At 39.5% G+C, this 12860-nt stretch overlaps 1 protein-coding gene across 8 annotated transcripts in view; it reads right to left on the bottom strand.

The window, feature by feature from the left end:
* usp2a (ubiquitin specific peptidase 2a) overlaps nucleotides 1–12860 on the bottom strand; it is a 45957-nt gene that overhangs the window by 11388 nt on the left and 21709 nt on the right. Inside the window, exon 1 of one of the 8 annotated variants that reach the window (XM_040130889.1) lies at nucleotides 9919–10499. The exons of the other annotated variants lie outside the window; for them this stretch is intronic. Coding sequence (XP_039986823.1) covers nucleotides 9919–10074 — 156 coding nt within the window. The 5' untranslated portion in view covers nucleotides 10075–10499. Of the gene's footprint in view, nucleotides 1–9918; nucleotides 10500–12860 lie in introns of those variants that run through there. 8 annotated transcript variants of the gene reach the window in all.

Genomic DNA, 12860 nt, shown 5'->3' with positions numbered 1-12860 from the left:
TTACCTTAGTATGAAACCAAAGAATCAACAAACATTTGACTACAGAGTGACCCCGAGCCTTCATATTCTGGTTTTAGCCTTTCTGAACACAATCAAAAACAAAGTTAGATGATGCAAGTATCATCTACGGTATGTGCTAGATAGGCTGGAGACAGCTCATACATACTGAGCCCTGTGGTCAGCAGCCTCGCCAAACCCTGGATGTGACCTGACAAGCACCACAGTTCAAAAGACTGCATACATTCATTTGCATACACGAGTGACCACAGTCTGTACACTTGATGACCTCGCTGACCAAAGGGAGTTGTCCTCTGTGAGCACACCATTCAAAAAGAGATCAGCAGTCTAATAGTCTCAGATGAATCGATGGAGCCATAAAATGTTTTTAAAAAATGTGAAAAATGCCATCACAATTTTCTGGAGCACAAGCAGATTTTCGAATCGCTTGTTTGGTCGACAACCAGTCCAAAACCCCACGCAATCCAGTTTACAGGGGTATAGAATAGAGAGCAGCCAAAATTCACACTTGGCCACCTACAACCAGCAAATGCATGGCATTTTTTTCCCACTTTAAGCTGCATTCATTTTTCTTTTGTGATCTGTTTTAGTCCCCACCAGCTGCTGAGGGAAATATCTTTCTCTTGACCTGCTAAATGTTCCACTATGTTCACCAGCTACCTGCTAACGTCTTCTGTCTGCTGTTTGGTGCTAGGCAAGTTCCTAGCAGCAGTGAAACACGGTTGATGGGAGTCCCGAAAATGAACCGGGACAATAAGTCTCATTGTCAAAATAATCTCGCTGTCATATAATTTTTCATTGTCATTTCAGCTCTAAACAGAAGCTTCAGTTGCACTGCAGGTTTAGAGAAGGGGCAGCAAAAATCAAAGTGAGCAGTGCTGTCCTGAGCTCTGCTGTTGGCCTTCTGGGGGTTCGCATGATTGGAAGCGTGTTCACCTGTTCATCAGTAATGTGAGCCTGCAGCTTATCTAGTTATGAGTACTGATACAGGAAGAGCTTTTTACGATTATATAAATAACCTGCGCCATCTGTCTCTGATTCGGGAGAAAGAGAATCAGTACAACATGTGGAGGGGAAAAAATCTACAGTTTAATTAGCTATGGCTTATCTAAATCCTCCTTTCTGTAAATTCCCCCGTAGAGAACGGAGCACTTTATTAGCCACGGACACGCAACATAAATACACAAATACACACTTCAAAGCTTCACTATCTCAGTGATGACTCCGTTATGACAGGATGCAGGAAAAATGCTCTCTGGTCACCTCAAATTTTATTTCATAACACACACACACACACACACACGCACGCACGCAGGCACGCACGCACACAGCCTCTTCCCCCACTGGAATGTGTATGTCTGTCTTTGCTGCACTCTGCTGAGTAATGCCACAGCTGGTCCCAAAAATAGCAGATTTGCTTTTAATAAGGCCTGTCCACTCGCAATTGGCCGATCCTTTGGGCAGCCTGGCCGACGTCACAGTGATGAAACAACGTCCCAGCTCTGTCTCCGTAGCAACGCTACTCTTATTTTTTTGCGGAATGAAAAGGTAGAGGACATGGTGACATCACAGTGAAGGGGCTTAGCGTGGACAGATTGTGTGTGTGATTTCGGTGTGTGAGAGAGTTAAGAGTGAGAGGAGGTGGCTTTGAATGACCTGGAGCAGATGTGACTTTTATACTAAGATGATTTTTTAGACTGAAGCTGAAAAGAGCCCATATTTTGTTCTCGAATTTCCCATTTCATCCCACATTAACGAAAGGGTTGATTCCGTGTTTCAATATTTTACTCTTGTTTGAGGGCAGCAATGTAGGGCATCATGGGACATTACAGCTCTCTACCAAAAGCCACACTAATGACATGATTTTTGGTGAGTTAGCAGCTCCTTATGGCTGGGTGAAGCAGCTTTTATTGCAGCTTTTACAAAGTGTCGAAGAAAATCTTCCACACTACACCTAGTTGAATTTCTCCGGTCAGTTATTATACATATGTGTGAGAAATAATAACATTGTTTCATCTCTCAAAATAGCAATCTATTGTGTATAAATGTACCAATTTCTCTGTTATTTAATCCCACTACCTCTATTCATTTGAGAGACACTGTGTAAAACGCAATTGTAATCCAAGTCATTAAGTCTTAGTTTTTAAAGCAGTGTGTCACATTATCCTTTTTAATGTATCCGTGTGATGATTCATGAATCACTGGCTCAAGCTATGATCCCAGTCTGTAGCATGACTATAATGGCAGCTCATTCCATTATGCAAATTCTGCTGGGATTCTTCCATATGAGCAGTTTAAAGCAGCACAGAACTTGTATGTGGGATTAAAGTCATGTAATTATAGTAAAGATAGACGAGTATAGCGCTCTAAGCATATAAAATGATAGAAAACAAATGCAGTGACACAGTGCACAGTGGTGCATTATTCTAAAAATTCAAGTAAGACGTTTAAAATTAAAACAAAGCTGCTAGATGTTCAGTTAAGAGTTTTGTTTTGCAATCATGTGATGATTTAAAGGCCCTGACAAAAAATGTTCACAATCAGTTTCTTGCTATCAGCAATGGGGTTATACATGAATATAACATCTTCTACCACAGTTGGAACAGTTTTGACTACCATAAATTCTCACATAAAGCCAGTATTCAAATAACAGCCTGCTAGCGAGACCAGCACCAACAAATAAAAGCTGCTCATTAGTTCCAGTGATTCCATCAGTACAACAAATACTCAGGTCATACTCACCACTCAGCTGTTCTTAGTTTCTGTTTTTTAACAGAAATAATGCTTTCATATTCTCACAGTTAAAATCTGCCTATAACGGACTTATTACGAAAATTATGGAGGAAGTGTTGAGTTTCAGTCATGGTAGCTTAACTAGGAAAGTTGAATGCCTGACATCATTCTTGATGTACCGATGGAATTAGTGCTGTAGCAATGGACAGTATGCTGAATTCATTAAGACAAAAGATGGAAAACCATGGAGGAGGTTTTGAGGTTGCATCTACTGTGGAACAGGGGAAATTGAAAATAAACTACTAATGAGTACTAAACTCTTGATAATTAATACTTAAAGTTTTTCCAAACATTATGTTTAATTGTTGCTTATTCAGTAATGAATATTTAATGTTACAGAGAAAAATCAAAGACTTGAAACCAAGTCTTTAAAGACAACACTACACATTCCAAAGGTTCTTTCATACACTTATTCTGTAACACTAAGAAAACACATTTAAGTTGAACTTTTGACAGTAAAAGAAGCAGCCTGTGATGTTCAAATCGCCTTAGTATTAAGTAATGTTATTTTAACTAAGTATGACCATTCACACACCACCACCAATACTCTTATGGTTTTTCATGTAGTTGAGTACTTAGATCTCATGACTGCAGTATCACATGCTCCTGGGATACATTCCCACTATTTTTCTCACCTATCAAAACACAAGCTCTTTCCCATTTTCTAAATTTCCCAATAAAATATCAAGAAGATCACTTTTAACAAAGAGACCACCGAATACCTAATATGTATCCATGCTGGACGACACTGTAAACTAAAATCCAAACATCAAACTTAACATCAGATTTTTGTTTGACTGTTGTGACCATGGTAAAACTGTCAGCCAGGATATTTCGACCCAAGGTAACCCACAGTGGAGCAAAGCAGGGAAGCAGCTACTGGTTGATCATGAGCCAGAGGGTGATCAAAACAGTTATTTCATTTTCTATCCATTCGTCCCTCTCGAATATTTAACAATATAATAAGGTGGTCTAACCATTAACTCCCTCACTACTTTACATAACACACTCATAAATTCATCAAGTTCATCTATCTAATTTTCATTCCCAGCTGGCAATAAATTAAATTAAAGCAGATAGGTTTCACTGAAGAATCACTGCATGCTAGAAAAGGACCTTTGGAAAAAAGAGAATTTAACGATAGGAGAAATAAAGAGAGGAGAGGAGATAAATAAACCAGTCAGATGAGGGAACATACATCCACTGTTCATATTCCCAGTTGTTCCATGGGAGTGGAAGGATACATACTGTACACAAAAGAGGCAGCCCAGGGGGATAACTTTGTATAAACGCTCCATTCATAAATGTCAGAAGCAGCTCAGGCAACTAGTGAACTACTTTTGAAACACTACTCCTTTGAGGCTAAAAAGCATCACAAACAGAGAGTCCACATTAAAAAGCACTCCAGAGGCCAGGTTGAACTGCTTCCTAAAGCTGAATAAGAGCGGTGGAAATGTATCTTTGGCCTGTGCCCAGCTCGGTGGAAGTGTAATCTGTCCATCCACTGTGCTCAGTTAATTCAGAGATGTAGGACTACTGGCCTGAGGGAAGGACGGGTGCTGTCGGGGCAGAGGAAATGGGTCAAAGCAAGGTGAGGAGGCTAGAGGAAATGAATAATCCCTGATTCTGGCTCTACTTTCAAGGGTGACTTAATAGGAAAACAGAAGAGGACAACAACAAACTAGAATAAGAAAAGGGAAGATTTCAATTCTGCAATTTTACTTCTGGGATAAAATATTCATCTCACTACTTGATGAACTTTGGCCCACAGCAGGGAGATTAAACTTTCTAACACACACCCTGTGTTTACGTCAAACATAATTTAAGTGTAACAAATGCCTGACATTCTTTCATTTTTGTCGGACTTCAGCTGATATTGATCAAAAAGTGACGACAAAAAAGAAAAAGCCCAATTGACTGAAGGGTTTTTAAGACTACATTCTTGTCATAAGGAAATAACTGTGTGGGAATAATGAATTGATGGTTAAAGGCAACACGATGCCAACATATAGTATGCTTTTACAGTGGCTTGATGTTTGTTGGAGCCATCAAAACACTGTACCTAGAGCTATTTTTCTGTTTGACGCCCATGCACTTGATTGATAGAGTTCATGTGACACATTGATTGTTTTATTTGAAATGAAAACAATATTTCCACAGGTAGTGTCTTAAAAGTTACACCTGAGTTCAGGAAAGTGGAGAAATCATTATCCATCAATGTTTTCAACAAGGGACCATGTGAAAGCTGAGGTGAACATAATTTCTGGTTGAGAAGCTCCTATTGATCATCTTTTCCGTGGAATTTTTGACCACTACTAGCACTATGTAGCAATGTTTTTACGAGTGGGTTCCTTTTTTGTTTCTATCCTGCACTGACACACACACACAGACACACACACAGACAAACAAATACACAGCCCTGCTGCCTGGTTCAGGTTATTCTACCGATCGACAGTAGGACGTAGTAACGTGCAAAGAAATGTAGCAATGCAGCAAAGGAAAGGAAGAAGAAGACTGGAAGCTAGCAAACATGAATGTAAACAACAATTTAAAATATTTTTAAAAATTTGATTTGCAAATGTTCTATGAGAAAAGAAATGCACTCAACACCTTTTTTAGACCTTAAAAATATACACTTTTGAGTGTTGGTGAGAGACACTGAAAGTAAACATAACATTTGTTTGTTTAACAGAAAACTCCATAGAGTACCTTTAATTGCTTTCATGGCTGCTGAAAGCAGATGTGTCTGAATGATATGAAAGCCTGAATCCTACTCTAAAATACTACACCGGCTGGTAAAATTAATTGTATTGTGAATTCTGAGATGTGTTGGTTGCTAGGGCCAGAGGGCAAGAATGCTTCTTCCTTTTTGAACTGAAGTGAAGTTAACATTAGACCTAACCTTTCAAAGACAGACTACCTAAAACAACCTACGGTACTGCACACACTTGTTGCTGCAGCGGCTCCTTAGTAATCTAAAGCTCGTAGAGACTGGAGATGGTGTGGGAAAATAACAAGCTCAGAGCACAACTGATACAGCCCAATGAAATCCCAGAGGGAAGCTTATACCAAACTTTAAATGAGTGCACAGGTGCATTCTGAAAACCTCTGTACAATGTGCTAATGAATTTAACTCCTCTTCATAATCATCTGGTCAAAGAAATTGATGGTATTTTTACATCTATATTCTTGTTGCTCATTAATATGGTTTAATGTGCTGACAGACACAGTGATATATTTTGGACCTAAGCTCTTAATATTTTTGCTATTACTGATATCTTTAAATGAGATTAGAGGTGGGGGATATGGACAAAATGTCATCTTATATGACAATATCTATATATAGTGTGATATAGTCAATTTTTGGAAAATATATTTATAGAGTATTTATGACTAGAACAACCAGCTAATAATGCCTCTTTTCTGAGAATCCTGCATATTAAGTACCTAACACAGCAAACATCATTACAAAAATCTAATATTTCCATGACGCAGTCCTGCTCATTGATTGACAACATAGACTGCTGTGACCTTATACACCCAGAAAAATGAAAGGGATAGCTAAGACACTGTAAATAGTATGAGAAACTCTCATGACTGACTGAAATACGCTTAGTTGGCAGTTCATTAGGTACATCTAGCTTAAAGTAATGCAGTCTAATACAACAGTCCTGCAATAAATCTTCCCTTCATGAAGGCTTATAATGTCCAGTGTTTATTGAAATTATTTTAGAGAGGTGTTCATTCAACTTAATGATCATTTTGGAGGATGTAGTTTGTGGTGCTCTTAAACTTTACTGCATTATACAGAGAGGTGTTTCGATCATATAGTCTATCCTGATTGACATAAATGGGTTGAGTGTATTTATATTGTCTAAAAGTATATACTGCCATATCACCTACATGACATTAAGCTCAGAGAATTACAATGATTGCAATGATTGTGAGAGTCCTTGAGAAGTTTAAAAATCCTCTGAGGCAACTTTTAGAACATCATTGGATAGTAAAGCACTCCAATGAAATAAAATGCAATAAAAAACACAATATTCATGCAAAACAACAGGAGCACAAAAGGATAAATCAAAATCAATGTGGATGACTAATACCTAACTGCAGTATTTGTAGTGCTGTAATAACATGCTGCCCAACCCCAAGGCAATAACAAGTGCCACTTTCCCCCTCTGTTCTGCCTGTGTCTCTGGGGCTGTAAACCAAACTTCACACTACCAGCAGCAGGATGCCTAGGTCCACCTGGCAGTGCAGAATGCCAACTGCTGATTGGCTGACAAAGCAGTGTGAGAGAGCTGCAGAACAGTCTGTTCTGACCTGTCTCTCGTTTTGGCAGAACATCATAAACAATATCTCTCTCTCTCTCTCTCTCTGACTTACCTCTCTCGCTACCAACGAGTTTCTCCCACGTGAGCAAAAGTGACATGTTCGCTCACACACAAACTAGTGTGTGAGCGAGCACTCAGTGTTGGCACTTGACAGAGAAATAGAGGCAGTCTATTTATTTCTCCCGTCTATAAGGCACAGAGGGATGAAATCAGTCATCAGAGCTTAGTGAGCCAGTGTCCGGTGACGTGGAGCCAAAGTTCATCTCTGTCACACACACTTAAACACACATTTACATGCAAACAAGTAAACAGTCCGATCCTCTTACTGAGAAGAATAGTTGTCTTTCTGAGAAATACAGATAAATATAGCGTATGATCGGAAAAAGTGGTCCCTTGGTTGCATTTCATTAGATCAAAGACTGTAAGAAGACACCTGTCACATACCGTCTTCACCCACCAGGGGTCTATTGCTAAAATCCAACATTGTTTAGATAACAGCTAGAAGGCATGTGACCATAAAGCAATGCATGAGCTACTTATATAACATCCCTGTTTATCTTCACACATTTCCATTGGTCTACCAGGAAAAAATGTACCCTCAATGGTAGAAAAGTTACTTCTACTGTCCAACAGACTTGTTTACACTATACTGAAGCCTGGGCCCCTTGGCCTGTGTCTTTTCACTACATACTACGCTGGATGATCACACCATAGGCCTCGATAAGTACACAGGAGATAACCAAACACTACTGTGTAACAAAGTGCAGACACCTTTATACTGTAGAAATACCACACCGAAAACCAATGTCGAATACGGTTAACATTACATCTCTGGGAAGAATGGCTCGGTTATGATAATAAATTACACACAGGATAGAGTGCAGTAATCTGCAGTAAGTAAATAAGTCAATTTTAACTACTACTAACTAATTTGAACCCTTCAACTGACCCTAAAAACATGAAACAGCACTGAAAATCAGTGGGGCAATATATTTCAAATAAAGATTTATGAACAGACAGACTAACGGTCCTTTTCTAGTCAGTGATTATTTTCATTAAAGATTAATTTCTTGATTATTTATTCGATTAAGTAATTAATTGTTTAGTTTATAAAACATGAGAAAATATTTGAAAATGCTCATCACAAGTTCCCAGACCCAAAAGTGACATCTTTATCATTTGTTGATTTTCAATACAATCATATATCATTACATATGATACGTGTGAATTTTTAGCAACATTCTGCAGTAAAAATGTATTATTTCAAATTAATTGTAATTAAGAAAAAAATATTGTTCATTAGAGGCTTCATACGAGTTTTTTCAACATAATGCATAACAGACTGCACTGTAATGACAACTTGATAATTATTTAAATGTAATTTTGAATACATCTGTCATATTATTCTATATATTGAAATTTGTAAAATTTTTATATTAATACTTTGATATTAATTTCAATCAAATAACCCAGCCTTTCAACTAAATTAGCAAATCCTTGAACTGGAAAAGCTGGAACTAGCTTTTGATAGTTTTAATCAATGATTAATACACATACAAAGAGAAAGACAGAGCACGTTTCCTTAACATGCATGTGCTGGTCCATAGAGAGGGAGGAGTAGAGGATAGATGATGAGATGAAGAGCGGACAGAGAAAGACAGGATAGGAGGAGCAAGTGGATGGTGACAACAAAACAGAAAGCGTGCCAAGCTTCCAGGCCTGGCCAGCACTAAAGTGTATTTTAATGTGATTTCTCATTACATAACTGAAGCTGGCACACAGCAGCTTGGGAAGATACACACATATACAAAACACACACAAAAAAACGGCAGCAAGGCATTGTAAGCCATTAAGCAACTTTCAGTAAAAAGTATCGCCACGATTCCTTTGTCTAACCACTGGGTTTTCGGTACATTATGTAGTCAGACCTACATTCATCTTTATATGTGGCTGTGTCCATGTGGAAAGAGCCAGAGGCAACATACACATCCTAGATATTCCAGTGCATACACAGAGCCCTGTCAGAATGGGTTCTTTTCTTTATTTATTTCCATTATAGGCCTATAGTGGGATACATAAGAGCAGTGTAGTAAGAGCAGCTGTAATGTATGAGGGGGATTAAACGGTGGTTATATAACCAGTGACCTGCCAGTGCAGGCCTACTGATCCTGGCACAGCGGAGTACAGAGGCTTAAGAGAGCGGCTTACCTCTGCAAATGACTCGCTTCAACGTTAAACTGACATCGTCTTTCACAAAATACATAACACTCTCAGGAGAAAAAAACATCTGTGTTCTCTCTAAAATGACAAAAAGCCTCATTTCTGCCAGCAAGGAACCAGAACTCTCCCACAAAATGCGTCCCAATTCACGGACATTAACCTCGAACGTGAAATATAACCTTAGAAAAAGTATGAAGTGATGACCTTCTAAGAAATTCAGCATAATATGCCCCGTAAAGCAGCATTTAATATATTTTTTAGTCTTACTGTAAGTTTCCACTGCTTGTCAAGACCCACAGCGGAGTATTTTGTTGACATCAGCTAAAGGATACAACACGCACCACTCTCTGTGTAACTGAATACCGAGTAAGTGCTGCTTTGTATAATATGTACGCCTCGTTTCATTAATAGCAGCCATTGACAAAGCGTCTAACGAGTTTTTAGAGCTCTGACTACAAGAAAGTCGTAATAGGATATATAAAGATTAAATTGCCTGATTTTTGAATTGAGTTTGGTGTTCCAAGCAGAGATAACGCCGTCTCCTTCTTACCTTGGCTTGGTTTATCAGAAGCCCTACGAAAGTTGACACCAGCACCGACCCAGACATGCTGCCTTTTCTCCGCATCTCCTGCTTCAGAAACGGGAAAGCGGCGGCCGGCGGCTCCTCGGGTACGGTCACCGTGTAGGACTGTCGCATGCTCGGCATGCTGGCGGAGGATCGAAGACGACTACCGGTGCGATCTAATCAGACGGCCGGGAAGGGTTTTCTGAGCGCTCCCGCTCTTTAGGTTTTGAGCCGCGTTCTGCTGCAGGAAGGCGAATGAGACGTTTCACTCCGTTTCTGATGGCTCTTTGCCTGTTGTCATTCGTTCATTCATATAACCGTACCAAGCCCACAAACCCCGCCGAACAGAAGACCTGTGGCTTTCCCTTTAAAAGATTCCGCTTACAGTATAATAGCCCTGGAGAGCGATAAAGCGCAGGTCAAACGGATAAGAGGACCTCCCGATGTCAGAAGAGCAACTGACTGCTGCCTCATTCTACGCGGGTGTAAGCAACGCGCACGTCCCGTCAATAGAGTACGTCTGTAAATGGCAAGAAATGTATATTGTGCCTCCATTCCGTTTTACGGGACCGGAGATCCGCCCCTTTTGGCTCGGGCAAGAGTCGGCCTTCAACAAACGTCAGCGACCGCCTCTAGCCGTGCTGTGTACGTCAGAGTCCATCCTACTCCACACTGCTGTAAAAGCCTGAAGGACTAACGCTGCGGTCCAAGGAGACTACTCATCTCCTGCTAGGGACACAACACGACCCTACACACTAACCTGGCCATGACTGATATGCCACAATGCGATGTAACAGCATGATAATAGCTGGATGAAAGACACATGCAGTAGAAATGTGACAGCACGGGTGTGTGTTTACTATAGTCTCACCCTGTGGTTTTAAAATTAGGTTCTGCAGTCCAAAAAGGGGACTAACGAGGTTCCAGTGATTCACCAGCAATACAGTGAATAGGTGTGAGGTAAGTAAGTGACCGTAAGAGGAAGAAAAGAATGCCTCCTGCAAACCTAGATTTCACCAACATTGCCTAAATACAGACAGTGTGTCAACCCAGGTGTAGGCAGTCACACTTGTCAGAAGTAAAATCAACAATACAGATCATCCGTGTAGGGTCTCCAGGAAAACGTCACACAGGTTTCATAAGTAGCAGTATATGATTTCTTTTTAGATTTCTTTTTAGTCTACGGATTCCAAAGAAATTGAAAGCCATTTTTGTTCAATTTTCGCGCTCCCTTAAGGAAAAAAAAAGAATATGTTGATGTTACTTTGAAACCAGAGAAAAGAAAAGCCTGTAGTAATTAATACTAAGTAAACCTTACATGCCAGTTTCATACTGCACAATAGTTAATACAGAAAAGTGTGAAAAAAACGTATTAATAGGAACAATTCTGAAGGTCTACCTTTTCTATCTCATTTTATATCCTAAACTTGCATTAATGGCTTTATTGGCCACAACTTGAACATAATATTGATATATTATCACCTTTTAAGTAAATATGAGAAACTTGTTAGCATGCAGTTGCTTATTTACACATCCAACAAATGAAGAGCAACATTAGAGACTTCAATTATATTAATTAAGATTTCATCAAGGGAGCCAGCAATAACTTGTTTACTGGGTTCACCTCTCAGGCTTTCAAAAACTCATGTCCCTTTATCTCAATAAATTTTGGTGGTTGCTAGAGCTGGAGGCAAAATTTTGGAAAACTTGCAGGTGTTGCATCAGAGTTTTTCAGTTCCATGACACAGTCTGGTGATACACAAGTGTGAGTGAATCTGACTGAGCCAGAAGAACTTAGCAATGTGCTGTTACATCCGTTTTTAGTAAATGAGGGTTATATTTCCTCATTTTGGACAGCCCAAAATAGACCAGCTAATGGTCCCGAGAAAGAATTGTTGAGGAAATATTAGGTGTACGAGGCTATAGTACTGCTGGTTACACAAGGCTGACTACAAGCACCTGATGACTCTTGAAGGCCCCGATGACAGATGGACTGAGGCTGGACCTTTTAGACATTTTTTAATAGAATATGCAGTTTATTGTAAGCCATTAATTTACCTGAAGGCCTAAAACTATTACCACTAAACAGAATGTTCTGTACTTAATTTCTCACTTACAGGCAGTACAGTTCAGGGTCACCAAAATACCAAACGGGTAAAATTCTGAAAATACAGTGTGTCGGCCTTGCTATCTACCATGTCTTTTCATGAAAGTACAGCTCTTTGTTTCCTTTCTCTTAAATGATCAGCTACTGACTATGTCAATGCAACATGCATTTCCTAACTTGTCTTTAGAGAAGGAATTGTAATTCAGACTGTACTGACTTTTCCTTAACTGACGTCTGGAGTGACAAACCTGCAACATGTCCCCAGCAATAATCTCATGACCCAGGCTCAAGCATGTGTACACAACAAATAGCCTAGAAGCACATTCCATAACCATGCTCAACGTGTGTGTGTGTGTGTGTGTGTGTGTGTGTGTGTGTGTGTGTGTGTGTGTGTGTGTGTGTCTGAATGTCTAAATCCTTGAGGTGGAAAACTACAATGTGAGAGGGGGCAAAGAGTCAATGTTTGTATTCCGATATCTGATGCAAAGAGCTAAGCAGTCTGGTATAAAAATGGGACAAAAGCCATCTCTGAGCAATGTTATCTAGGAGAAGTCAGAGTACAATTACCATGGGATAGCTGTTCTATTCCATAAACTAAATTAGGCAATTTAGGTTGACAATCTCTTTATTCAAGTGTTTAAATTTAACCTAGGTACAAAATATTGCTTTGGAGAGTAATGAAAACAATTCTTTGTCGCTGATGGCAGATTTAGGCCTTTTACTACAAGGTACATAGCATTCTTCAACTTGCTGACACTAATGTTATATGCTGAAATCCCCTTCATTTGGAGTATGAGTTGAGGAGAGTATGAGGGAGAGT

The sequence above is a fragment of the Xiphias gladius genome, chromosome 7 (assembly GCF_016859285.1).
Source record: "Xiphias gladius isolate SHS-SW01 ecotype Sanya breed wild chromosome 7, ASM1685928v1, whole genome shotgun sequence".
In the NCBI taxonomy this organism is placed as follows: domain Eukaryota; kingdom Metazoa; phylum Chordata; class Actinopteri; order Istiophoriformes; family Xiphiidae; genus Xiphias; species Xiphias gladius.
This window is presented reverse-complemented; position numbering and strand designations above follow the sequence as displayed.